This window comes from Squalius cephalus, assembly GCF_949319135.1.
Source record: "Squalius cephalus genome assembly, chromosome: 15".
In the NCBI taxonomy this organism is placed as follows: Eukaryota; Metazoa; Chordata; class Actinopteri; order Cypriniformes; family Leuciscidae; genus Squalius; species Squalius cephalus.
In genome coordinates, this window is record NC_137136.1 from 4,043,506 (window position 1) to 4,070,446 (window position 26,941).

A 26,941-nucleotide genomic window follows, 5' to 3' on the forward strand; every position below is an offset into this window, starting at 1 on the left:
AAAAAAGCCAACAGGATAAACAAACAAACAAATGCCTATAGGCTAAATAAATATAAAAATAAACATTAAAACGTAAAAAAATAAGCATTCAAATGTTGTTTTTGTTGTTGTCTTTTTTTTCTTCTTTTTTTTTACAGATTTATTTTTATTTTTCGAACTTAATGTTGTTTTTAGGTATTTTTGAACTTCTGCCTTCAAAACAAAGGTTCCATTTATTTCTTGAATGATGTAGGCCTAATGTTTTTACAGGAAAACTTACATTTTTGAACGTGAAATTTTACCATTAAAAGGATAAAATGTATGATATAAACCTGACTGCTTGTCTCTACAGTTCTTCAAAAGACCAAATAATAAATATTTCCACAACAACAATCAGTTTTTTTGCCATCAATAGTCTGTGATAAAATCACAAACATTTTGCCAAAATGGTCTTACAAATGGGCAGTGCCAAAATAAATTAACCACATTTTTAGGGCAACTGTCACAAAAAGTACAATTAAAATCAATATCACCTTTCTTTATATTTCACAAAAGTAGTTTCACTGGGTAAACCCAGAGCAAACCCATAGGGTAAACCCTGTGTCATTTTGAATGACACCTCTTTGTAATTAAATATTGATGAGGCATAAGCCAAACCCTTTTCCAAACAATATTGTCTGTCAACGATTCCATTCCAATATGAGTAAATATCATAGACTGTACAAAAGAAAAGGTAAATATAAATTTGAAATAATCCGCAAACATTTCCTTTCTGTCTCGCTGACGCGGCGGTGACGTCACGGTGAGCTGGCTGCGCATGCGCGTGTACGTGTACACATCGAGCTGGTCTGCGGCCTGTGAGCCCGTTTATCTGTGGATCTGAAGTTTGCAGTTTTTATTATTATGGCGAGATACATGCGACCTCCAAACACATCTCTGTTCATCAGAAACATCTCCGATGACAGCAGGTTAGTGCGCATGTGTACTAGTTACTGAGCAGTTTGTACGCTGCGCGAGAGAGCTCACGCCCGCGTTTGCGTCGTTAAAACCTCATTAACTATAATAAATGTGTCATGTGCATGAATATACATCATGATTAGACACTCATCTAAAGTTATATTTCAGAACTGACATACCAGTGCGTGGGTTTTCTCTATTTTGCCAAAAGGCTGCCTTCCTACTAATCAGTTAATATGGATTAAAGGGTTAATGAAAACATAATTGGTCCGTTTGTCTCATATCATATGTTGAATGTTGTTTTTAGTCTATTATTTGCAGCAGGATTTGAAACTGGATTGGGATTCATTCCACGCATGCATATTAATGAGGAACACTGCATACATAATGAGGGAGATTCCAGAAGAACAGCTTTCACATTTCAAAATATGAAAGCCTGTATTTTCACTGATTGCATCTATTAGTTTGACATGTTAACTTTCAACTAATCGATTTCTCACCCAGCATTATTGTATTCTATTATAATGTATCTTTAATTAGCGTTTTAACATTATATTTATTTTGTTAATCGTTATATTATGTGCTTTTGTCATTTTATTAAGTTTTTATTATAAATAAATACTAAAAAAAAAATATTTTAACTTTATCTCAGGCAACAAACGTGTTTTTTAATAGTTTTAGTTTTTAAAAACCATTACTACATAATGTAGAACTAAGTGTGAGATTCGAGGGAGATTCAATTGCATCGTTTGCAAATTGGGGTAGTTTAGTTTTTCACCATGAATTCTGCAATTAAGCATGATTTTTTTATTTATTTTTCAACACTAGCTATGTTTCCATCCACCTATTATAGAAGCAATTGTTTCCGGCACAGAATAAAAAATAAAAAAGTAATTGCGACTTTTTATCTGGCAATTCTGTCTTTTTTTTATTTCTTTTTTTTTAATTGTGAGATATGCTAAACTAGGGCTGGATGATATTACCAAAAATCAAAATATCGATTAATTGTTCATTTTACCTCTACAAATAATAATAATAATTATTTTTTTTTTTACAATGAATAATTGAAGGAAACATACTTTGATGTTGGCTTGCGAAATCTTATAGGACTCGGATAAATCACAGGACAATGTCGACAATGAGTTTCTGCACTCCACATTTTGGGATATCGCATTATAAAAAACGCTGGATGGAAAACACCACAATGCATATAAATCCGTAAAAGTTTTTATGTGCTAATTTGAGGCGGACTTAATTTTTGGCATTCATTCTCGCTGCATGAGAGATACCGTCTGTGATGCAACCGTCTGTGATGCAACAGCCTGTTGTACTGCGTTTATGTATAATATTGATGGTTTATAGTCGTGGCAATAATGATGGTAGCCTATTAAGAGGTGGATTAATTCGGGTAGGACACCACTGAAGGCCTAGGTGTGAAATGCACGCCCCGCCACTGATTTTTTATCTGATAAGAAAACATGCGCATAAACTATGTAGGAAACACATTTACCGAATAAATTCCTCAATGCACAACAAAAAAACCTCACATGATGTTGCCTCAACAGAGGATGTGATTGGATAACTGGACTAACTAACCAGCGGACCAATCACATCACATGTTGAATGTTGAATGAAATGCCTGAGCCAAAGTCTGTCATCAGAATGATTTGGTTTAATTCCCTCCCAGAAGTGTCTCACAGGATTGCGTTTACACACTAGCATCCAAATCCGTTTATTGCGTTTCGTCTGTACGCAAGTCATTTGTGATATTGGGAAAAGAGCCACAGTTTCTTCCACATTGCAGCAACATTCAAGATATTTTGCGCCAATTTCCCAGGAAGTGACGTTTTTATTCTCTTGAACACATGGGATGGAAACGTTGCTTTGTTAACCAATGTTTTATGCGATATCCCCAATTTTGCGTTCATAACTTTGGATGGAAGCATAGCTACTGACTTGTGGCTTCTACGAAAGCAAATATCAGCGCTTCAATGGCACGTTATTATCCTCAAAGCACTCTGGGAGAGGCTCTCAGTCAGAGAAATGAATGTCCTGTCATTTCATGGTACTTTAGGCCAGAGGATTTGCGTCGTGAGTTTGGTCGTTACGGACCTATAGTAGATGTCTACGTTCCTGTTGACTTCTATTCACGGCGACCAAGAGGATTTGCATACGTTCAATATCCTTTGTAGGCAAATGTGTAAAAGAGAGAAAATATTGCAAACTTTTAAAGGGATGGTTCATCCGGAAATAAACAATCGGTCATCATTTACTCACCTTTTCTTTCAAAGTGTTCTGTATAATGAAAGTGAATGGGGACTGGGAGTGACAATTGGCAGGTTTGGTTTGATTAAAACCAATTGTGTGGTTCATTTTAATAAGTGTGAATCCCTAGTGTGTGTGTGGTCCAGTTCCCATTCACTTTCATTGTATATGTGGAGGTTGGATAATGATAAAATTGTACTTTTTGTGTGTACTATCCCTTAAAAGCTTGACTGTGAATGGCCGTGAACTTGTCAGATGTTTGTCTCCTAACTGATATTTCCTCTGTTGTTGTCTCAGAAAATGTAAAGACATACAGTTCTGGAGACCTTCCCTACACAGAGTATTTAAAAGGGCCGATGTAGAGTAGATTCAAGACAAAGACAATAAAGAGAAAGTTAAAGCTTGAAGATTCAAAGGGGACCAAAATCAAGTCAAGGCCTCGGTCTGACCAAAGAAAGAGGAAAAGACTAAAGGTTATTGGGCAAAGACATCCCCAAGTCCTTCTCGGAGGTGGTTAAAGACAAAAAGGGTCAAGCTGAAGGTCAAAGGTCAAGCATGTTAAAGGTAACCCGTTTTAATGTTGTATCCTACCATTACAGAGCACATGATTTCTGTACGTAATCAAAGGAAGTTTTCATATCCATAAATTCTCTCCCTTTGATTGGCCTACAGATGCATTTATTGGTGTTTCTTTAACTACGGGCACTAACTCAATCGTCACACTCACACTAGTTTTTCATTTAATTGCCTGTTTATTAGGGGTGGAACGGTACACAGAAGTCACGGTTCGGTTCATACCTCGGTTCAGACGTCACGGTTCGGTACGAGTTCGGTACAATGGAGGGAAAAGCAAAACAGAAATGCAGAAGGCTTGTGCATGTCTCAGGCTGTCCCACCAAAGGAAAATAAATTACTTAAAGGGATAGTTCGGCCAAAAATGATATTTAACCCATGATTTACTCACCCTCAAGCCGTTCGAGATGCATATGTCAATCATTTTTCAGACGAACACATTTTCAGTTATTTTAGAAAATGTCTTAGATCTTTCAGTGGTTATAATGTGAAGTTATGGGGTCCATTCCTTCAAGTCCCAAAATGTGCATGCATCCTTCACAAAAGTAATCCATCCGGCTCCAGGGGGATAAACGGCCTTCTGAGGGTAATCTGTGCGGTTTTGTCGTAAAAATATACATATTTAAAACTTTATAAATGAAAATAACTGGCTTCCGGTAGCGGTCGACGCGCGTTCACGGCAGATGGATGCCGGTGTATGACGTAGGACGTAGCGTAGGAAGCGTCGTGACGTAGAACGAAGTAAAGCTAAATCAAACGCTACGCCCTACGTCATACACCGGCATCCATCTGCCGTGAACGCGCGTCGACCGCTACCGGAAGCCAGTTATTTTCATTTATAAAGTTTTAAATATGTATATTTTTACGACAAAACCGCACGGATTACCCTCAGAAGGCCTTCGTTTATCCCCCTGGAGCCGGATGGATTACTTTTGTGAAGGATGCATGCACATTATGGGACTTGAAGGAGGTGGACCCCATAGCTTCACATTATAACCACTGAAAGATCCAAGACATTTTCTAAAATAACTGAAAATGTGTTCGTCTGAATAAAGATTGACATATGCATCTCGAACGGCTTGAGGGTGAGTAAATCATGGGTTTAATATCATTTTTGGCCGAACTATTTCTTTAAGCCTTGTATTTTTTAAATAAGTTTTATTAATAAAGTAAAGGCATAGAACCAGTTTATTTGTAGTGCATTGACAACAGTTTTATATAATTAGTTTATTAATTAAATTAATAAAAAGACAAAAAGACATATGTTTGGTAATTGTACCTGAATGAATTGAAAATTAATTTGCTACATTTCAGATTAATATATTTGTTTTCCTTAAAATACGCCCGTACCGTTTCAGTTCAATACGAATACATGTACCGTTCCACCCCTACTGTTTATGATATCTAATGTTTTTTTCCAGCTCATCCTTCATTCTGTGGTGGAAATGACATGTTAAATCATGTTAGGAATAAAACGCCACACAACACATGATACAATTACATAACATTTTCACATCTTTTTTTTTGCATCATTTTGAGTGTAAATGACACCATAAAAATATATTCTTGTTCATATAACACACGTACTGTGAAAGTGCCTGAAGTTGGAGAACACGCTCGGAAATTTGCATAATTTCAGAGTGATTTCATCAACACATTCCCCTTCTGCCGTTTATCACAATTAATTCAGATGATTGTTTGTTTTGCTTTATAGTCTTTCATATTTTGTGGTGAATATTAATGTCGTATTGATGGAGAGTTCAGTGTCTGTAATATAAATGTTCATCAGAGTGTGTCAGGCTCTTATAAAATAAAAAAAAAGCAAAGCCTTAACCGCAGCTGCATGTTCGAGGACGTTCGTGACGCAGAGGATGCGCTTCATAATCTGGACAGGAAGTGGATCTGCGGACGGCAGATCGAGATCCAGTTCGCTCAAGGAGACCGCAAGAGTATAACACTGTTTTTCTGCATGTTGAAAATTAATGTATAGTTTGTTGAAATGCATTGAATATCATTTTATATCAGCAATTAAATGTTATTTAGTGGCGTGCAATTGTTTTGTGGTGTTGTGCAGCTCCGGGTCAGATGAAGTCCAAAGAGAAGCGCTCTCCTCGCAGCGACTCGCGATACGACGACTACGAGCGGGACGGGCGGCGCAGACGGTCCCGCAGCCGCAGCTACAGGAGCAGATCTCGCAGTCAGTCCTACGAACGCCACGCTCGCCCATCAGGGAGCCCGAGAGAGTGAGGACGAACACACACTGGCCATGTCTGAAATAAGAGCTAAGAGTCTAGAACATGCAGACAGACAAACCCTTAACATTACATTTAAGAAATAAAAATAAAAACAAATCTCATATAGCTTTCCTGTAGCTCAAACTTAGAGCGTTGGCACCTGCAACGTCAAGGTCATGGGTTCGATTCCCAAGGAAAGCAAGAACTGATAAGAATTTAAATGTGTAGCTTGAAATGCAATGCAAGTCGCTTTTAAGCGTCTGCCAAATGCATAAATGTAAATATAGTATACATAATATATAGGGGTGTAACAATATATCGTGTCACAATATATCGCAATACAAAAATACAACAATCTGTATTGTGGATAGTTCATCCAAACTGTGTGAGAAGAACTGTGTCAAGTTTACAGTTTTAGTGTCATAAAAACTAAAGAACTTTTAAAAATTTTAGCTTTACAATTACATTTAAGAAATTAAAAAGGTTTTTTTTTTTTTTTTTTTTTAAATATGTATAATATATAGGCGTGTAACAATATATCTCGTCACAACATATTGCAATACAAAACTGCAACAGTATGTATCGTGGATGGTGACAATATGTATAGTTCAATATGTAGAAAAAAATTCAGGTTTACAGTTTTAGTGTCAGTACTACATTAAACTACTATATATAATGTTGAATATTATGTATAATAATGCAATGGGGGAATATTTGTGGGTCCTGATAATGCCAGATGTCTGATGTTACCAGTAAACACTACATTATTTTAAATATATCTAGTCAGTGACAGAGTGCAAGCATATTCATCTAAAATAATTCTGTTTTCAGCGCCAGAATCATGAATATTGTTATTCTGGTGTCTCTATTGTCCTGTGCATTAGCTTATCAGCACCAAATCCAAGCCTTTTCATATACACCCACAATGTAACACCAAATTTAGCATTTTAATGAACAGTCAATTTTTTGTGATCCTTTTACCATGTCTTGGAGTATCGCAATAATATCTAATCGTGACATGAGCCTTTTTTTTTTTTTTTTTTCACTTTGGCCTGGTTTCACAGACAGGGCTTAGATTAAGCCTTAGTTCAATTAGGGAATTTAAGATGCTTTTTTAATATAAATGCCTTAGAAAACACATTACTGGTGTGTATCTAGAGACAAAACAATGACACTGATATATTTTGAGATATGTAAGTGCAAGCTTGCGTTCAGTTAAAACAGCTCAATAATGCATTTTAGACTGTGAAACTGGGCATAAATTTCATTTTATGTTGTTCTACATTGATCCATTGAATGTTTTTTTGACAGCTCTCGGTCACACGGCAGACACCGGAGAAGCAGAAGTCGTGAGAATGACAGGTAAGACATTGTGCAAAAAAAAAATTATTAAAGGGGTGGTTGATTCTGATTTCACTTCTGTAACTTTAGTTAGTGTGTAATGTTGCTGTTTGAGCATAAACAACATCTGCAAAGTTACAACGCTCAAAGTTCAAAGCAAAGGGAGATATTTGCTTTTAAAGAAATCACTTTTTAAGGACTAACAAACGGCTGGTAGAGACTACACCACATTCCTCCCGGGTTAGTGACATCACCAACCCTAGAATTTACATAAACCCCGCCCCCTGAACACGATTTATAGATTATCAAGACAGAATATGCTAATCAATGACTAGAAGATAACCATAAGATACATAAATTCATCAACTAACCATTCAGAAACGTCCTGTTGCTTCTACATGTTGTCACTTCATCATTGTCTGACTCCGGTTTGAACATAAAAAGCTACAAGTTTTTGAAACTTAAAAGGACATAAGCTGTTGAAGCTCCGCCCCCTGTGCCGGGAGCAGCAGCTCATTTGCATTTAAAGGGACAGACACAGAAACGGTGTGTTTTTGCTCACCCTCATAAATTGACAATTTTAACATGCTATATAAAAATATCTGTGGGGTATTTTGAGCTAAAACTTCACACACACACTCATCAGAGACTTATTTTACATCTTGTGAATAGGGCATTATACCACCCCTTTAACTTCCACTATGGAAACAGACTGTAAATCAGAGTTTTCTGCTCAGACGCAGGTCACGTGACCACGGACGCAGACACCATCGATCTGCCTCGCATTCTCCTTCCCAGGACTCCAAGTACAAGTCCAAGAGCCGCAGGTCACGGTCCAGATCGGCCAGCCCGCCGGTGGAAGACCTGCACCCGTCCACCGGCTCCCGTGAGGACGAGCCCCGCGCCCGCTCGGCTTCCCGCTCACCGTCTCGCTCGCGCTCGCGCTCCAGGTCCTGGGCCGGCCGTAAGTCTGGGGGCCGCTAGTGTAAATACAGTATCATGTGCAGCTTTTCATCGTGTGTAATCATGACACCGTGCTTGAACGTTAGTGTTGTCGAAGGCAGTTTCAGATTGTTCTTTTGTAAGAAATGTGCCCATCGCTTTGATGCCAGTGTAATAAAGATGGCTTTATTTTTATAGTCAGAGACGATCAGAACACCAGCTATTTTTTGTTCAAAAGATGCATGCAAAAAAAGTAGAAAGTGAAAAAAAAAAAAAAACATTTTAGAGACTTTGGTGTTGCCTCTGAAAGGTCGCAGTGTTACTTTTTTGTTGAAGTTTTTCTTAAGGTTATTGTATTTGAAACTAAATTTGTATTTTAGTTAAGTCTTGATTGTAGCATCTGTTTATATTAAAGACGTAGTATTTTTGTCATTGCTAAATAAACAATGATTTAAACATCTTCTGAGTGTTTTATTCTCATACCTGCTTTTCATTTATTACATATATATATATATATATATATACACACCAATATATCAAAAAAGTCAGTAACACCTTACAATAAGGTTTCAATTGTTAACTATAATTCAGTCCTTATTTCAACATCTACTTGCACGTTTTTTATATCAAACGTGTCTTTAACAATGAACACTTGTATTTTCAACTAATATTGTAAAATCAATCATTACTGAAACAAATGTATTATTCATGTTAATGCATTCACTAACGTTAACGAATGGGACCTTATTGCAAAGTGATACTGATGTTTTTGTTTATTAACTACATTAGTTAACATGAACCACCAGTATTTCTATATACATTTACTCTACATTTTTAAAAACAAGTATCTGTTAACATTAATGCTCTGAACTAACACGAACTATTGTATGTGTAACATTAACAAAGGTTAACTAATAAAATACTGCTCATTATTAGGTAATTTGCTAATGTTGCCAACAAGACCTTATTGTAAAACATTACAAATATTTACATCAGAAAATATGTTATTAGATCATTTGGTAACCCTTTACAAAATGCCTTTTAACATTAGTTAGGTAACATGAACTATGAAAATACTTCTAAAGCATTATTAATCTTAGTTACTTCACATTTTTAAGATCAAAAGTTGTATCTCTGATAACAATGAAACGTTTTTATTAACTCTGAAAGTATATTGCTAATTTTTAGTTCATGTTAGTTATTGCATTAATGAACGTTAACAAATGGGACCTCATTTTACTCCTCTCCTGTGGTAAAATCACTAACCCACGACCTCATGTGTCCACTGGCTTATTTGCAGAATTATTTCTGCAGTTTAAAACTCAATCACCTTTTCTTTAACCTTTTATGTTGGTGTTTGATGCTGCTTCAATGTATGTGTAATGAGTGATTATAATCAAGGTATTAATCAATATTTTTCCTTCTAAATATCAAATATCAATGTTCTTTTCATGTATTCTTTAATGTCTGTATTTGATATCTGACTGCAGTAACAGTGCTTGCTGATTTAGCCCGGCTTCCAGAAATGAAGTAGGGACTTGCTTTGTGTTTGCTTCAACGTGTTAACATAGAGGGGTCATTGAAGCCAATAGTTTAAGGGACCATTTCTTTGTTAAAGCCTTACTTTACACTTTAGTCTAACTGGAAAGACTCTTTGTTCTGAGGGGATATATTATAATATATCCCTATATTATTGTAGGGACTTTATTCTGAGTGAAATACTGCATAATAGTGTTTAAACCAGTATTCAAGCGTGCAACAAATGTTTAAAAAAGTAATAAACAATAGTCAAATGATCACGTTGCATGTTTAATTCAGCGAGTGTGATGCAACTATCATACACAGCTGCATTTTCAACCCAATTTAGTATATTGTAGGTTTTTCTTTGCAGAGTATGAGTTTTCTGGAGAAACAATGCAAATTACCTGATTTTATATCCAACATTGACAAATGACACTCCTAAAGTGATGAGAGAACCAAGCGTACTAGTTAATCACTGCATTATGCATTGTGTTTCACATACAGTAAAAGGTATGCAAGTATTCAGTATATACTTTGAAAGTGTTTTCAAAACTCAAATCTTTTCATCTAAAGGATTTTGTTGCAGAAGAGTGCATGTAGAAGAACCACAACACTAGTTTGCATCCAAGTTTATTTTTGAAATTCCCTACTCCCTCTATACAAGAAAAAATGACTTTCCACAAAGGCAGCAGTGAACTCTCAGTGATAGTAATATTTATGATTAGGGCAGGAAAAAAAATAAATCAAATCACAGTGTAATCTTCCTTTTTCTTTAAATACTCCTGCTGTCATCTTTGGCTGGGGTTTGGCGGACAGTTTACCGTCAGGCCAAAGTCACGGGAAGTTACAGTTCAAGCCAATGGAGCTGCAGGCTTCAACTTTACAAAAGCCAATGCAGGAATGTTGCGTTATACTCTGATAACGGAAATAAAAAAACAAAAACAAAAAAAATAAGAACAAGCCGTCCACGTTTGAAACGCAGACCAAAAACAAAAAAAAGACTGCCGGGATGCGACAGCGCTTTTTTAAATTTCATAAAATTGTATAGACAAAAAATAAATCTACAAAAATGGAACTAGAATATTACACAACAATTAAACGAGTTTCGTTTAACTACACAAAACCGAAATTCTTGGTCTTGATGGCTAGTAAAAGTTTCTGTTTGAGAATCTGTTTGGAAGAGTAAAGTGGCACGTAAAGGCGAGAGATGCAGGTGTTGGCGGTGGGCAGGTGCTGGTCGTCTGGCGGGCGGATGGTGATGGAGGGCATGGGCTGGAAACCTTCTTCACTGGCCGGCAGAGACGGGCTGGACGTCCAGAAATACACCTGCGGGAGTCACACACACACATGCCTTAACATCTGGCACGCTTTACGTGAATTAACACAGAGTAAAGAAATGCAGAAACGTCCTACCAGGTCCTGCCTCTCCGTCATACTCATCTTCTCAACGATGGACCAAAACCAGCGTTTGAACTGCAGCAGCTTCTCCGCATTCTCGCCTGGAGGTTTAAACAAAACAACACGATTGAAGGATTTACAGGCTCTTGATTAACTGGATCTGATTTATTTCATGTCATTTATGCAGAAAATGTTTTCATGGAAAAACTACTCGGTTTATAACAATCATAAATATAGCTGCAAGCAGCAACTAAGGGGCCAAGCACAAAGGCGGCACAATAAGTCATCAGATTAACTGCGACAATGAGCAGTTAAAGACATATTAAGATTATTTTAGGCAAAAATTAAATACAATTTACTAGTAATGTGATCTGTTTATCACTGTCGACCAATAGGTGGCGCTGTGAGCATAACATGCAAAGGTGCCAAAAACACGCCAAAGCATTCGTTTTAGTCGTTTTTGCATCATGTCGATCAAATTTGTTGATGCAGTATACAAAACTTTTTTATTTAAGATGATACAATTCGATTTTGGTGGATTCGATGTCTAGGAGGAGTTTGACATTTTTTTAAAGAAAATAAAATGGAGGACAGGAAGTTTGACCCAACTATGGCAAAATTGGTATCCATGTTTTCGGCATGACCCAAGGAATCTATTAAGACCAGTAAGTTTATTTAATCAAAAGTTATTAGCATTTTTGGAAATTTCATTATAACTTTTCAAGGTGGCGAGGCACTGAAACTTTTTGAGAACCGTTCGGGCATGGTGCCGAAGACATTCAAAACAATACGCCTGTAAAATAAAGCATTTTACAACAAAATTCAAGATGGCCGACAAACCAAAATGGCCTAGATGGGAAAATGAGGTATCGTTTGACTTGGGCTGGGTTCCAGTCCACTTTTAGACACGCACTTGCAAACTTCCCTAAGCACTTCCCCTCGGGGGAATCCCTGCCGCCATTTTGAAGTGCGTTCCACTTCGTGAAGTGGACGAGGGAAGTTTATATGGACAGACCCTCGTTCCCTCGATTTTGACCGAGGGAGAAAGTCAACTTCCAATGTACACTTCAGGCACCTATATGTCCCACAATGCAGTACGATTGCAATGACGCACATCCGAGTGAACGAGATGGAGGGAAGTTAGCGAGTGAAGGGCATGACAATTTTGGACTGGAACACAGCATTGGCATGCTGCACCAAATCTATAATGACAACAGTTTTGTCCAAACCGTTCAAAAGATAAGCAAAATGTCAATTTTTCATATCTCCAGACCACTAGGTGGCACTGCGCTGAAACTGTGCAGGTAGCCTTAGGTCATGGTTGTCATAACACAAACCAAGTTTGGTCAGAGAACATGTTAAAGCGTTGAAGAGGCTCACATCCACTTTGGCATGCTCTTCGTCAAATTCCTTCACACGTTATTCAATAACGGTTTTAAATTCTGTAACTTTCTGTTGGCATGGTCTAAAGATGATCTAGTTCAATTTTCGTGAAAATTGGATGAACGGTCCAGGAGGAGTTTGAGAAAAGTAGTAAATTTCATGACGGAAAATTAAATGTCAAATCGAATCGTCTTGAGACAAGGAATAAGAGGAAATTAGAACTTTGTTTCTAGCCTCAAGGTTCAAAAGTTATTAGCATAAACGTAAGTGAAACTTTGAACAGTTAGTGGTGTTAGAGGGATCGAGTTAGACTCCAAAATTGCTGTGGTTTATGTCCAGACTGTCGTCCATCTCTGTGCCAAATTTCATAACTTTCCCACAAGCGGATCTATGCGCTGCCATTGACTCAAGAGTGGAAGAAGAAGAAAGAAAAGGAAGCAGCAGAATAATAATAATAAGATTGCCAACGATTACAATTGGTGCTTGGCCCCTAATAAAACTACATACAAAGTTATACACAAGCATATAAAACAATCTAACCAAAATGTTTAACAACAATAAAAATATAGCAATTATATAAGAACCTTCAGTTTGATATTCAATGGAAAATGTTCTTTCAAAATGTCCATTAACAAAATTTCTGATTCAAATTGTTGCCAATAATAGAAACAGGCTAAAATATGCTTAACAGTCAATAGCCATTTCCATGCTACGTTCCAAACCTGGAATATCTCATAAAACATTTGCAAATAAAGCATCATTTAAGAAAACAATAAATAGAAGACAATCCCATGTCTTCAAGAGAGAGAAAATAAAAATCATCACTTCATGGTCTTCGGCGCATATCAGTAATACATTTTTTTTTTTTTTTTTTTAAGTTGCTGCAACGGGAAGTCTATGAATTTATTTCAGATTAAAAATAAAAATTACTTGCGCATCAGAGAACAGATCAAACGCAATAAACACTGTCATGTTATCTTGCATTCAGAGGCAGACGCCTGATGTTTGGAGGCGCAAACAACATGGTTTGAGTTTCAGGGCTAAGAAAGAATATTAACATTACTAACAATGCTCTACATTACAGAGAAATGCTAAACCTTAATAATAAGCCTTAAAATATAAATTAAGTGCTAAAGCGCTAATAAATATTGCACTGGCAAACGTAACGATTATGAATGTATCGGAAAAAAAACAAAGGAGACTGTCTGAACATTTTAACAAATTTAATAAACTAGTGTTTTTTGAGTAAGTGTCGGCTGCAAAGTTGACGTTGACGACACTGGCTCGTCATCTCTGGACGTGCCTATAGAGAGAAATGAACGTTGAGTTAAACATGTCGTGCAGTGAGCGCTACTAATTTAGCTTCCACACGAACACCCCTAATATTAGAGCATTTGTATCTAGGTTAATGTTGGGCTAACGTTAGCCACTTTACATGGCCGCTCGTTCTACTAAGGTTTCAAATGACAAGCCATGTTTGAGGTAGGTCTGCAGAGGTAGATGTTTCGTCTTATTTACAACATGACTATGTGTAGCCGCTGCGCTGACTACTACATCTTCTGAGGCAGCGGCAGAAACGGAGGAGGCTGGTTTGCACTGGTTTTATTCCGTGCTGTCGTCTCCACCAGTCTCAATTTTATGCATCCACTGTATTGTAATTTTCTGCTCGACCGGCACTTTGCAACAACACAACCTTGTTTCTGCAGCGACTTTCAGCATGTTTCCTATAACAACATCTAACATGTTTACATTTTACGTGGCATGAGAAAGTGGCAAACTACAATCTAAAAATCAGATTAGAGCTGGAACAGATTTCCAGAAATGCGATTTGATTTCAAACCACATATGTGACCCTGGATCACAAAACCAGTCATAAGTCGCACAGGTATATTTGAGGTAATAGCCAACAATACATTATATGGGTCAAAATTATCAATTTTTCTTTTATGCCAAAAATCATTAGGATATTAAGTAAAGATCATGTTCCATGAAGATATTTTGTAATTTTTCTACTGTAAATATATAAAACATTTATTTTTGTGAGTGAATGCAGCACAATCGGAAAACATATATTGAACAACTTTAAAGGTGATTTTTACTCAATTTTTAGATTTTTATTTTGCACCCTCAGATTCCAGATGTTCAAATAGTTGTATCTCGGCCAAATATTGTCATATCATAATGAACCATACATTGATGGAAAGCTTATTTATTCAGCTTTCAGATGATGTATACATCTCAATTTCAAAAAATGTACCCATGTGACTGGTTTTGTGGTCCATGGTCACATATGAAATGTAGCTCAAAACGGATTTGCATTTCACGTGATTTTTTCCCATTCACACTCGCTAAATATGATCGGATATGCACAAAAATCGGATTTGGGCTGACAAGTGTACCTGATTCATCATTGAAAGAGGTGAAACTAATGAGCATCTGGACGTTGACTTCTCCACAGCCGTTGACCAGCAATCTGAAGTCCTCCGCCGTCAGGTCCTCCAGAGCATTCTTTGGAAGCACATCCAGAAGGCCCTTCCGCATGGCCTGCAAAACAAAATCTTCACTTAGATCTGCGCATGGCTTTATTTTTGGCAGAGAGTACAGATCTTTCAGTGAGTGGCGAAAGAACATGCACCTAAAGCATGCAACGCAAAGGAATGCACGAATTGGAAAAAATGTTCGGCTTGAATGCAACGCAAGTCGCTTTTTGGATAAAAGCATCTACCAAATGCATAAAAGCAAATGTGCATTCAAAACCGGTAGTTGTGCCTCTGTGTTTTGCACTCTTTCTCACCCTCGCTCTGTCAATTTCTTAGGCTCAACCCCTCGGGACTGCTATTGGTTCGGGAAGCTGCCTATCACTGTTAACCTGACTGACGACACTGTCTCCGCTGCCAACCCTGTCTACCGTCAGCGTTTAAATTAGTGACAGGATTAACGCGAGGCAGACAATCTTTGCTCTCCTGTTCCCCTACTTTATGTCGGTGTTATTTAATCTGCCCTTTTTGCTACTTTTTTTGTGCTCAGTTTCATTCTTTCTTTGTTCGGTTTTTGTCATCTCGTTTTGTTTTTTGCCATTTTTGTTTCTCATCATTCATTAAGCACATTTGCTTTTGTGCTGATGACAACCTTCTCCTTGCCCGAGGGGAAAACTGGACAGGTAATTCCTTAATTGTAAAATAAACTACCTTTACTGGCATTTTTGTGTAGCGTTTTGTCCCTAGCCACCATCATTTAAGCACATTATGGTCACAATCTCAATGTTACCTCTGCTAACCCTAGACCAAACTTAAGATAAAGTAAGCTTCAAAATAAGGTCAAGAATGAGCCGTGATTTGGACCAGATAGTCAAAGTCTGGCTCTCTAGAGTCCTAAAAATCAGGTTAGGTGACTCAAAAATTAAGTGCACTCACATGCAGAGGCTGCTCTGCCACAACCAGCATCCTGTGCTCTGCGTATCTCCTCACGTACTCGTACACGTTCAGAGGAGTCACAGGCATGTTGACCCCACCGGCCAGGAGCTCCACCTGCAGATCCAACAGAAAAAACATTCAGACATGTGCAAACATTGAACCCTAATGCAAACACAAAAGGGAAATGTAGCCATTACCTGTCCTGCTCCTTCCTCCTTGCAGAGGTCAATAGCGAAGGCGAGGTCCATCGCCGCAAACACAGCCTCCGCCTCCTCGGTTTGAGAGTGTCGAATCAGCTGTCGCAAGCTCTCGTACATCACCGGGTCGAAGAAAGCGAAGTCGTGCCAGTTCACCTGCAGCACAGCGAAATCCAGTCAGAAAAGGTCACGGAATTTTGGCAAATTGTGGATAAGTAAATCAAAAGTAGGGCTGTACAGCTGTTCACATCCTTTAAAAACGAGGTCTGCATGTTCTGCACGTCTCTAAATGAGCGCAGTTTTGTCTACTACACACTCAAGCTCGTGACACGCAGTTGTATGTACTTCTCAAAAGTGAAAATAATAATGAAATTTTTATATTTTGACATTCAATGAAGTTTTAATATTATCAGTGGACTTGTTGTGCAGCATTTGATTTCATTGTAAAAGATGAATTCAAATGTTAATATTTTATGCCTTTGATTTCCACCATTTTTGATAAATTTGCATTTAATCAAATCAAAAAAAGACAAACCAGAATTTATGCAAAAAATAAAACATTTCATACATAGGCCCCATTATTTTAAAAATGTTGATAAATTATTGAATTGTTAATTTATGAATTCAATTAATTAGACACTTTTTGATTATTAAAGGTGCAGTATTTAATATTGATAGTTATTTTGGAAATAATAAAACAGATTTTACAGGGCCCTAACTTAGTGACAGTTTATCCTGCACTGATCTGAGGTTTAAACCTATTACATAATTTATTAACACGTAGATATTCACCTTCCTGCCGAGCAACACCTTGATGACGTGTCTGTTGAGTGTGATGGGGCAGAGTTCATTTTGTAACAGACATAACCCAAGTATCCTGCAGGCAGAAGAAAAGAATCAGGGATATTAGTAAGAGCTGGTGGTTCATTCTCTCACAGATGTTCAAGTGAACATGTGTCTCGTACCTGCCGATGTTACGGAAGCAGTTGAGCCTGGCCTCAGTGTTCTTGCCTGGACGGGGCGAGTAAAAGCCCCTCTTGCCGGGTTGGTAAAAGAGAGGTGCATTATCATCCCCGTCATCAGGGTCGTCCAGCTCCATATCAACCACGCTGCGGGTGGAACCGTGCCTCTTTCGGTTCTCCTGCTGGTGGAATGAGGAAATTACAATTAAAAACAGATCACGGGTGCAACAAAGAACTATATAGATCAACTCATGCATAATATGCATTCATAAACAACATGATGCTGAGTTGCACCCTGAATCTAAGCTGATGCAAAGAACAAGAAAAGAGCCTTTAGAGTTTTAGACACAACATACTTGTGCTTTTTCAGGAGTGTCGAGGAGGCCGAGGTCCAGTATACTGTCAGCGCCATTTTCCCTGTGCAAGAGAGAGAAGCTCATAAAATACTCCACTATCAGCAAAAAAAAGTCTAGGTGTATTACACAACAAAATCAAATGGCAAACAATGGTTAATAATAATAATAATAATAATAAATATATATATATATATATATATATATATATATATATATATATATATATATATATTAACAAATATATTTAATAAGCAATTACTACAGCATTTATTAAATACATTTAATAGTATTTAATATGTAATTTTATTATTACTTTTTAAATTAATAAATATAATGTTAAATATGTCTTGTATATAATTTAATACATTATGTAATTTACGTAATTACTTTATATAATTAATATTATTTTATTTACATACTAGTAAAATATGTATTTAATATTATTAAATACTATAATAACTCAAATAACAACAGAACAAAGACACAAAGACCTAGCTGAAAAGCAATAAGCACTAGAAATAATACTACATAAACGTATTAAGAAATCAAATGTATAAAAAAACCCTGCATAGTTACAAAAAGTGATTCAATCAAGAGCAATGACAGATTTTTTCTCTCTTTTGTAATTTGATTAACATTTAATAACAGAGAACAGCAGGTTTTAGGCTCCTGTCACCTAAAAACTGAATGCACAGATCCAATATACTGTTACACATGCATTTTCTTTCTCAACTGTTTAAGTTCACTTAAGGCATAAATGGCTGTTTTCTTGACAGGGGGCGTGAGATTATTCACCTTCCGTGAGTTATGAGGAGCTCCATGGCCTCTTCCACACGAGCTCTGAGTGAGTCTTCACTGGCCAGGAGCAGCAGCAGCTGAGCAGGAGAGAGTTCCAACAGCATCCCTGTGATTTTACTGGCAAATGCCTGTAGAGAAAAGCACACCACATAAATGCATATCACACACTAAATCATCTTTTCAAAAGCCACATTTGCTGATGGTTGTACTGGTTTGTACCGGCTGCATGGCGTGCACTCGTGGGTACAGTCTCTCTCCTAGAGCCTGTCTGTGAGCCGGCAGCGGCTCCGGTTCATCACTGGGGTTCCCTTCTGATGCGGGTCTGAACGGCCGTGTGTCAATTGACAGCTGTCTCCTTGAGTCCCTGCAATTTTTTTTTAAATAAATATAAAAAATTCAATGTTAAAAAAATAATGCTTGGTATAAATAAAATAGATGTTTTCTTTTACTAAATAATACTTTTTTTAGGAATGCCATCATGATTTTTCATGGCTGATTCCAATTGCCGATTTTTTTACAAGCAAATTTATTTGTTGTTTATTTGCTCTATTACAGGCCAAACTGGCCTTAAAAACATATCTGTAGCCATTTGAAATTAGAGGCAACCACTGCATTTTAATCATGATTCAAACAAAGATGCTACACACATGCAGCATGAGCAGTTATTTTTGATTTAAATAAGAATGTATAATAAAAGATCATCTTCCATGATATATTCATGTATTTTCTGGCTAAATAAATTTATCATGAACAATTAATGCACTTTGGGTGCTAAAAAGGCACTTAATAAAATGTACCATTATTATTATTATTATTATTATTATTATTATTAGTTTTTAAAGAATACCCATAAATTTAATGAATATATCACGAAAGATTATATTTTATTTAAATTAATTAAATATTACATTTTTAATATTAAATTGAAATCAAATAATTTTAAATAATGGGATTTAAAAAAAAAAAAAAAAAAAAAACTCCATTAAATGAGTCCTGCTTAAACTTAATTTGCCAGAAATTACACCATGAAATATTATGATTTTTTTTTAAATAATGAATTTTAGCATTCTTTATGGGGGGATTTAAAAATTTTTTTTTTTACTTAAGCTTATTTTGCCAGAACATACATCATGAATATTTGATATATAAGGCTCAGGTAAAGTCACCTGTCACGGTCTCGTCTGGATGCAGCTCTCAGTCCTCCGCTCCTCCTCTCACGCTCACGGTCTCGGTTCCTCAGCCGCTGCATAAGATCTGCAAACACACACAGAAAACCTGAGCATCATCTTCTCAAAAACACCAGCAAACTTTCACCACATTTACGCAGCAGCTGAAACATTTATCCTTGAAAAAAAGGATAATAAAAAGGGCCAATAAATCAATTAAATAAGAAATAAAACAAAGTAATGAAAACCATTCACCATCCCATAAAATGGCCTGTCAAAAAAAGAAAAGAAAAACCAGAAGGAAATTGATACATACTGCTGGCCTGCATTCCCTTGCTGACGCTCTGTACACAGTCCAGATTGGGCAGCTTGTCATTGGACAGGAAAGCCTGTGCGATGGCCGTGTAAAAGCTCCGTGCCACTCCGCTGCCCTCTCCTGGTTCATCCTTGAAAGTCACTTTTACACGATGCACAGCCATTGGCGTAGTGGTGCAGCGCCGGCCGAAGTGGGCATTGAGCTGCCGCATGGTCTGCTGGATGAGCTGCTCTCGGTCACGGTCCACCTCCAGGGCCAGATCACGTGACTGAAGGTTCCTCAGCTTCTCCATCTCACGCCGAAACTTGGACTCCTTTACCTCAAAACCACCCAGTTCGGTCAGGATCTGCAACGTTCAGAGAAAAGTAGATATTTATAGAACAACTCTTTTCGATTTTCATGCTTATTGACCAACTTTTCTAGGGATGTAACCAGGGTCCGAAATGAACTTTTTGGCTCACCTGCCACGGGGACTGGTAGATGAAAAAATCCACCAGCCAAGCATATTTTTTACCGGCCAAAATAATTTAAACAGCCTTTTTTTTGTCACATATACATTCATTTCAGTACTTTTAATTGAGATAATAAGGTAGGCATATTATGTTGAATACAAACATAAAAAATTGTCCAGAGCAAAATTTGAAATGTATAATAAAAAAAAAAACTATATATATTGATCAAATGAGAGAAATATATGAAATATTACTATCATTGGGTTGAACAATGTCTGTTTTTTTTTTTTGTCTGTTTTGTTTCCTGACTCGGAAGGGAAGGCAGAACGCACTCGGTAACTTATGTAAACACGGTTCCCTGAGAGATAAGGGAATGAGTATTGCGTTGCAAACGCTATGAGAAAACTAATTTTATCGAGAAAATAACGGCCATGGTGTGTAAAGCAGAAGCAGCCTGGCCAGCGGCGGAGTGCACGATCCGCGAGTGCTGAAGACGCTCTGCACGGCTTTGATGAGCAGGACACAAATGGGCGGCGACCGCTTCTTCCAGTGGCGGGAGCTTCACATACTTTTTCCTCAGCGCCGTCAACAGATAGAACGTTAACTGTACATATACACCGCCGCCGACTTGAGCTGCAAAGAAGCTCTGGCCGCCCTGTCAAGGACGCTTGTCAAAAAGTACGGGGAAGCTTGGCGCTTGTCCGCGGGGCTCGCTCGCTCGCTCGCTCTCTCTCTCTGCTCGTTCTTAAGAGGCAGAAGAGCGCGTGCGCGCTGATAATTTTATTATTTTGGTATGAACATTCACCCGCCACTGTGGCGGATAGCCTTTTGAGATATACTCGCCAAAAGGAAAATCTACCCGCATTTGGCGCTTGGCGGGTGTTAATTTCGGACCCTGGATGTAACTAACAATTATTTTGATAAATCAAATAATCTGTCGATTAATTAGATAAAAACACTTTTTTTTATGTTTAAATAAATTTAAAATTTTATTTAAAAAAGTTATTCCACATCCTGCCCAATGTTCTCTTCCAAACAATGTGAAAATAAATATAGTGAATGTATCTATATCCGCTATGTTATATATTATGTGCAAAAAAGGGTTAAAATATAAACATTAAATTCTAAACCAAAAAACAACTGACTGCTTAATGTTAATGCATACTGTGCTTGCAAAAGTTAAAATGACTAAATTAAAAATGATTAAAAAAAACAAAAGCACAAAATCGATATGCAACAAGAAATATTTTAACAAAATGCATATTTTAGTCAGACTTTTTGCACTCCTGTTCTACTGTGCTTCGTCTGTTTGACACACATGCATGCGCCGACGAGTGCCTTTAGTTTGAAACCCTTAATATAAAGCGTTCTCATGTTTCAGACAACATGGGTCATGCGCTTTTCCCGCAGCAGCTCACTCTGCGTATTCTGCTATTTTCCATATGCATTTTGTCCATGGAAATGTTATTCAATACTGTGAGGCGACGTGACCTGCGGATTCTTTCCATGCACAGTGTGCAAATACAAAGTCTTTTGTTCAAAATGTCTTTCTCTGAAAATAATCTGCTAAAAATGAGCTGTACTTACAGATCCCGGTTCTGCTCCCACGTCCTCCATGAAGACACGGCCAAACAGCTCCAAAGAAAGCCGCCAGCGGCCCAGCAGCATGTCGTGAGAGATCACCATCCCCATAAAACTACAGTGTGGACTGGAGGAAACAAACAAGAAACGTCATCATCACATCACTCACAGCCCTTAATGAATCTATAAATGTTATTACTTACATAAAAGTGGGAAGTGGCGGGCCATCGCTCTCTGTCAAACCAATCTCTGCAAGGAGGCTGCTCTTCAACTGGGCTGCCAGATCATGGGGTGAAGGGCCTGGTTTAGATGCATCCATGTCCTGCTCCGCAGTCGACTGCTCCTCGCCACCCCTCTGCCGAGACTCCATACTCATCACGTTCTTCATGTTCGCCGAATACGACATCTTTGTGGGTAGAATCTGGGATGAGAATTACCCATAATACAATATTGTAAAAATATTGCTTTATTGCTCATTGTTGAGACCTGATCAGAGAAGCGTTTTTGACCGCACTTTTGTGTTTGTGTTTAAATCGGGGCTGTCAAGCGTTTAATATTTAATTTTAATTACATGATGTGCCAATTAATTAAACGTGAATTAATTGCACATTAAATTTGGTTGAGAAATTACTCCCAAAAGATAATTTAACGTCATTATTGAGTTAAACGAGAAAAGCATCAAATAGACAATACAAAAAGTAGCTTTAGAAATAAATATTTTAGTTCATTCAACATCTGCCTTTGTTTTTTGTTTTTTGTTTTTTAAGAAGCTGCCTCTGAATTGGTATTTAGATATATTTACAAACCAAAACAGTTCGGTTACCAACATTCTTCAAAATATCCTCTTTAAATGTTCCACAGAAAAAAGAAAGTCATATTTGAAATGACATGAGGGTGAGTAAATGTAAATAAAAAAATTTTTTTTGGCAAACTATCCCCAAAATAGGATTTATTTTTTTATTTTTATGAAATTATACTCCAAATAAGAAACTAAAACTGCCAGAAGGTTGTGGTAAATGTCTAAATGAGTAGGTAATGGAGTCATTATTCATTATCCAATTTGTTCTAAACAGCTGATTAATTCAGGAATCAAGTAAATGGCTCTCTTAATGACTGATTAGCTCAAAATGCAGAATCATTCAGAAACGAAACACCGCTGTGTGTTGCTCGGAGATGCACAACAAATCTGCCCTGGCTTTAGGCATATAACTGCATTCTATAGAGTTGTTGCCCTGCATCATGTTTGTCACCAATCAACTATATGAAATGCAAGATGACTTGCATAGGTCTGGGGCGGGCGAGTTAAATAATTAACGCGTTATTTTCTCTTAACTAATTAATTAAATGAACACGTTAAATTGACAGCACGAGTTTATATATAACTATATGTTTATATAAAATGTATATATTTATAATAAATAAAAATAATAATTGTATTTATTTAAAATAAATGACTGAAACAAAATAAAAGTAAAAATAAAAAAGTAAATAAACATTATAATAAAATAAAACTAAAGCTGAAACCAAAATAAAAAAAATAAAAAAAATAAAAATAGGGGAGTTTTAGGATGAATTTAGCTTGAAATGGCACAATGCAATGTATCATCACTTAAGACCATTATTTGTCAGAGTTTAAAAACTCACAGAAATTTTATATTTACAGAAATATATTTAAAATCAGTTTTTAATACTGAAAAAACAACAACAACAACAAAAAAAAACACAACTCACCAATTTTCGGTACTGTGAGAAAGTATGTTTACCTGCAAGCAATTCATGTCCACAGTCAGATCCGTGAGGCCCTTACTGGCCATGTACGAGGATGAATAGAGACCCTGACTTGGCCGTCCAAACAAGTCCTCCTTTCTGGCATTGGGCTGTGAGATGAGGAAAAACAGCAGTGTTAAACTCAACCATCTGCACTGACATCACAAATCACCTCTAATAGAAGAAGTGAAATGCAGGTACAGGGCATCACTGACCTGCAGGAGATGTGGCTGGTCAGCCAGAGGAATGGCCTCAGCGAGAGGTACTTCAAAAGGATTAGGAGGGATGCATCCTAGGAAGGTCATGGAGTCAGAGCGACGGAAAAACGGATGGTGCTGTCCGGTCTCAGCGGGTACTGGCTCCTCATCCTTATCCTGCAGGGTGGAGCCTGTGCAGTCAAGAGTAACAAAGAGGTTTGATTTGGAAACCAGCGCAGAATTTAATTAACATGTCAACAGCTTTAACATATTTTCATGCTGAACTCACTCTGATTGGTGTCCTCATCATTCTCGTGTTCAGAGTCCTCGTTGTCCAGGCCGAGTTCAAGCAGTTCACGATTCCTGAAGTAGGATGAAAGAAGCATTTAGAAATCTCACAACAACAGCTCACATTAGGGCTGGGCATCTCCAATACTGATGACTTGGAATCATAAAATTAAATCAACATCAACTAGTGGGTGTGCAAACATTTAAAAAAAAAAAAAAAAAAAATTACATAATGTTTTTCAGATAAATAGTTTTACTAGTCGACAAATCGCAACCCATAGTTAACCCTTTTAAACAAGTTCAAAGCAGCAACAACAAAAAGAAAAGATGGCTTTAAAGGGATGGTAAAATGCCCTTTTCACAAAATGTAAAATAAGTCTTTGATGTCCCCAGAGTGTGTGTGTGAAGTTTTAGCTCAAAATACCCCACAGATATTTTTATATAGCATGTTAAAATTGTCAACATGTAGACAACATTTCTGAATGGTTAGTTGGTGAATTTATGTAGCTTATGTGTAGTTATCTTCTAGTCATTGATTAGCATATTCTGTCTTGATAATCTATAAATCGTGTTCCAGGGGTGGGGTTTATGTAAATTTTAGGGTTGGTGGTGTCACTAACCCGGGAGGAATGACGTGTAATCCCTACCAGCCGTTTGTTATAGCCATTAAAAAGCGATTTCTTTAAAAGCAATTATCTCCCTTTGCTTTGAGCGTTGTAACTTTGCAGATGTTGTTTATGCTCAAACAGCAACATTACACACTAACTAAAGTTAGAAAAGTGAAATCATCAACCACCCCTTTAAGCTATAATCATCCAAATTAAATATAACTGCTAAAATGATAATATGGATAGTTTACCTCTTCCTGTCAATCTGAGTGGTGTCGAGTGTCGTCTGCAGATTCATGGCTTTAATCCAGTAGATGAGGGCCTGGAAGACGTAGGCCACGTGTTTGAGCGAACACACGTCCAGCACAGGCAGAACGTCTGAATGTTCGTCATTATGGGAACGCATCAGAGACAGGGCGTAGTTCAGGAAGTCTCCTCGTGCCGACATCATCCCCTGACGAGCAGTCAAAAGTGTTGCGGCGCGCCTGTAGCACAAAGTATGAAATTATTCGATGACAATAGAATAATAAAGGGATTACATAGTTTTGCAGACCAAAACCCAGAAACGACTTACGGTTCCATCAACCTGAAGACAATGTGTTGTTTGATAAATGGTCTGTGATGAACACAATCTCAAGATATATTCATGTTTTATTCTACAACATAAAATACATCTGAAACAACCCCTTTGTGTTTTTTTAAACCTTTTATGTGTTGAAAAAGGAGGGGTGAAAACAAGTGGCTAAATGGGGCTACAGACGTTTTTGGGAACATTAAACGTCATAAAGCGGAACAGGTAAGCTCATCTACTCTCACCAGTTGCTTTTACAGCCTCGTTGTATTTAAAAATCATGCTCTTGCAAACTTTTAGCTTTTTACTTCTGCTGATTGTATTTAGGCTTCAAAATTCATAAAAGTGGTGTTCTTTTGTGAAGATGATCATGATCAACATTTATTATTCATACATGTTTTGTTCGTCACAGAGCTTATGATCTTCAAAATGGAGAAATCCTACTGGGCTTTTGATGAGAGAACCACAAAAAATAGATGTGTGAATTTTCACTTCATGCTGACTTGACAGAAATAATTAAATTGCAATTGCCCATGGGTCTTACCTTCGACCTTCAAGTGTTCGGAGACTGGCCTCCTCTCGTGCAGTCATGCGCTCCCTGCGGCCGGTGTGTTGTGAAGCGTGCAGCGGGTGGCTGGGGTGACCAGGATCCCCGGCTGATGACAGAGCTGAGCCGTACCGCAGCTGCGCTTCAGTGGAATCCATGATCGACACCATCCAGTTCCAGGTGGGGATCAACTTATCCTCCACAAAGTTCTGAAAAACAAAGTTCTGTTATATTTTTCCTCTGTTGCACTCCGAGTTTGCTTGGGTAAAGACTGAACGACTCACCTGCAGATTGACAGCGTCCTGATAGGTGAGTTTGACGGCAGCGGGGTACTGCGAGTAGACCAGGTGGTTGTATTTGGGTATGAGGCTCATGAGGTCTGAGATCTGCCGGATGACGATGCTGTAAGCTCGAGCCAGGCTGCTGGCGGACGTCAGGTAACTGCTGGAGTTACTGGCCTCTAGGGCTGCGGCGGCGGCTGCTGCGCTGGTGCTGATGGCGCTGCTCCGTCGCAGGTTTGAAGGGTCAATGTAGATGAGGCCAGTGGAGCTCGCTGAAAGATACATTAGAAGTATTGTCAGTAACATTGAATTACTTACCATATTTTCTGGAAAACAAGGAGCTATTTTTATCATCTGAACATTGGAATGTCACAAAGCAACTTGAATGATGCAATTAAAGGGTCATGAAACCCTTTTAACATTGTTATGTGTATTGAACATGATGAAAGACAAATGTTTCCATCCATTAGTTTTAATTGTAGGAGAAAACTAGTTAATGTTAGCCTTTTTTGGGGGGGGGGGGGGCTATTTTCAACTTCCGAGTTTGAATTAGTCTTCATGTCAACGTCACAGGATGTGCAACTTATTTATCTTGTTTATAATATTTGTGATAACAAACATACAGGGTCTCATTTGTTAACATTGGTTAATGCATTAGATGACAGGCACTAACAATGAACAATTTATTTTTAAAGCATTTATTAATTTTTAGTAAAAATAAATAAAAATAATTGGTCAGTACATCAACTAATGTTAAGAAATAAATCTTTTGATTATAATAGTGTATTATTAAAAAAAATTACATTAGTAGTAATAATAATAATAAAAAATAAACATTACTAAGAATA

General features: G+C 37.4%; 2 protein-coding genes across 7 annotated transcripts in view; one reads left to right on the forward strand and one right to left on the reverse strand.

Moving 5' to 3' along the window:
• Window positions 1-766: 766 nt before the first annotated feature.
• Window positions 767-8,751, forward strand: srsf10a (serine and arginine rich splicing factor 10a). Of its 3 annotated transcripts, none has more exons than XM_079894681.1 (6): window positions 767-947; window positions 3,499-3,765; window positions 5,564-5,723; window positions 5,849-6,017; window positions 7,320-7,370; window positions 8,087-8,751. In XM_079894681.1, the coding sequence occupies exons 2-6, from the start codon at window positions 3,757-3,759 to the stop codon at window positions 8,331-8,333; spliced, it is 636 nt and encodes a 211-aa protein (XP_079750807.1). In that variant the 5' UTR covers window positions 767-947; window positions 3,499-3,756; the 3' UTR covers window positions 8,334-8,751. The 3 variants fall into 3 exon arrangements, with proteins under 3 accessions (XP_079750807.1, XP_079750806.1, XP_079750808.1); XM_079894680.1 differs by lacking the exon at window positions 3,499-3,765 and adding an exon at window positions 3,011-3,115 and having other exon boundaries at window positions 769-947; window positions 5,620-5,723; XM_079894682.1 differs by having other exon boundaries at window positions 772-947; window positions 3,499-3,783; window positions 5,614-5,723.
• A 1,329-nt stretch (window positions 8,752-10,080) lies between these two features.
• ubr5 (ubiquitin protein ligase E3 component n-recognin 5) overlaps window positions 10,081-26,941 on the reverse strand; it is a 53,812-nt gene continuing 36,951 nt past the window's right edge. For 2 of the 4 annotated variants that reach the window (XM_079893979.1, XM_079893978.1), the window contains exons 39-58: window positions 26,097-26,365; window positions 25,810-26,021; window positions 24,946-25,179; window positions 24,088-24,161; window positions 23,817-23,989; window positions 23,598-23,711; window positions 22,038-22,255; window positions 21,841-21,961; window positions 19,802-20,147; window positions 19,486-19,573; window positions 18,539-18,683; window positions 18,317-18,447; window positions 17,522-17,582; window positions 17,169-17,347; window positions 16,996-17,080; window positions 16,204-16,359; window positions 16,007-16,120; window positions 14,993-15,137; window positions 11,226-11,311; window positions 10,081-11,138 (exon numbers count right to left, since the gene is read on the reverse strand). In XM_079893979.1, the coding sequence (XP_079750105.1) occupies window positions 10,926-11,138; window positions 11,226-11,311; window positions 14,993-15,137; window positions 16,007-16,120; window positions 16,204-16,359; window positions 16,996-17,080; window positions 17,169-17,347; window positions 17,522-17,582; window positions 18,317-18,447; window positions 18,539-18,683; window positions 19,486-19,573; window positions 19,802-20,147; window positions 21,841-21,961; window positions 22,038-22,255; window positions 23,598-23,711; window positions 23,817-23,989; window positions 24,088-24,161; window positions 24,946-25,179; window positions 25,810-26,021; window positions 26,097-26,365 (3,164 nt within the window). In that variant the 3' untranslated portion in view covers window positions 10,081-10,925. The remainder of the gene's footprint in view (window positions 11,139-11,225; window positions 11,312-14,992; window positions 15,138-16,006; window positions 16,121-16,203; window positions 16,360-16,995; window positions 17,081-17,168; window positions 17,348-17,521; window positions 17,583-18,316; window positions 18,448-18,538; window positions 18,684-19,485; window positions 19,574-19,801; window positions 20,148-21,840; window positions 21,962-22,037; window positions 22,256-23,597; window positions 23,712-23,816; window positions 23,990-24,087; window positions 24,162-24,945; window positions 25,180-25,809; window positions 26,022-26,096; window positions 26,366-26,941) is intronic. The other 2 variants (XM_079893981.1, XM_079893980.1) reach the window with 2 other exon arrangements.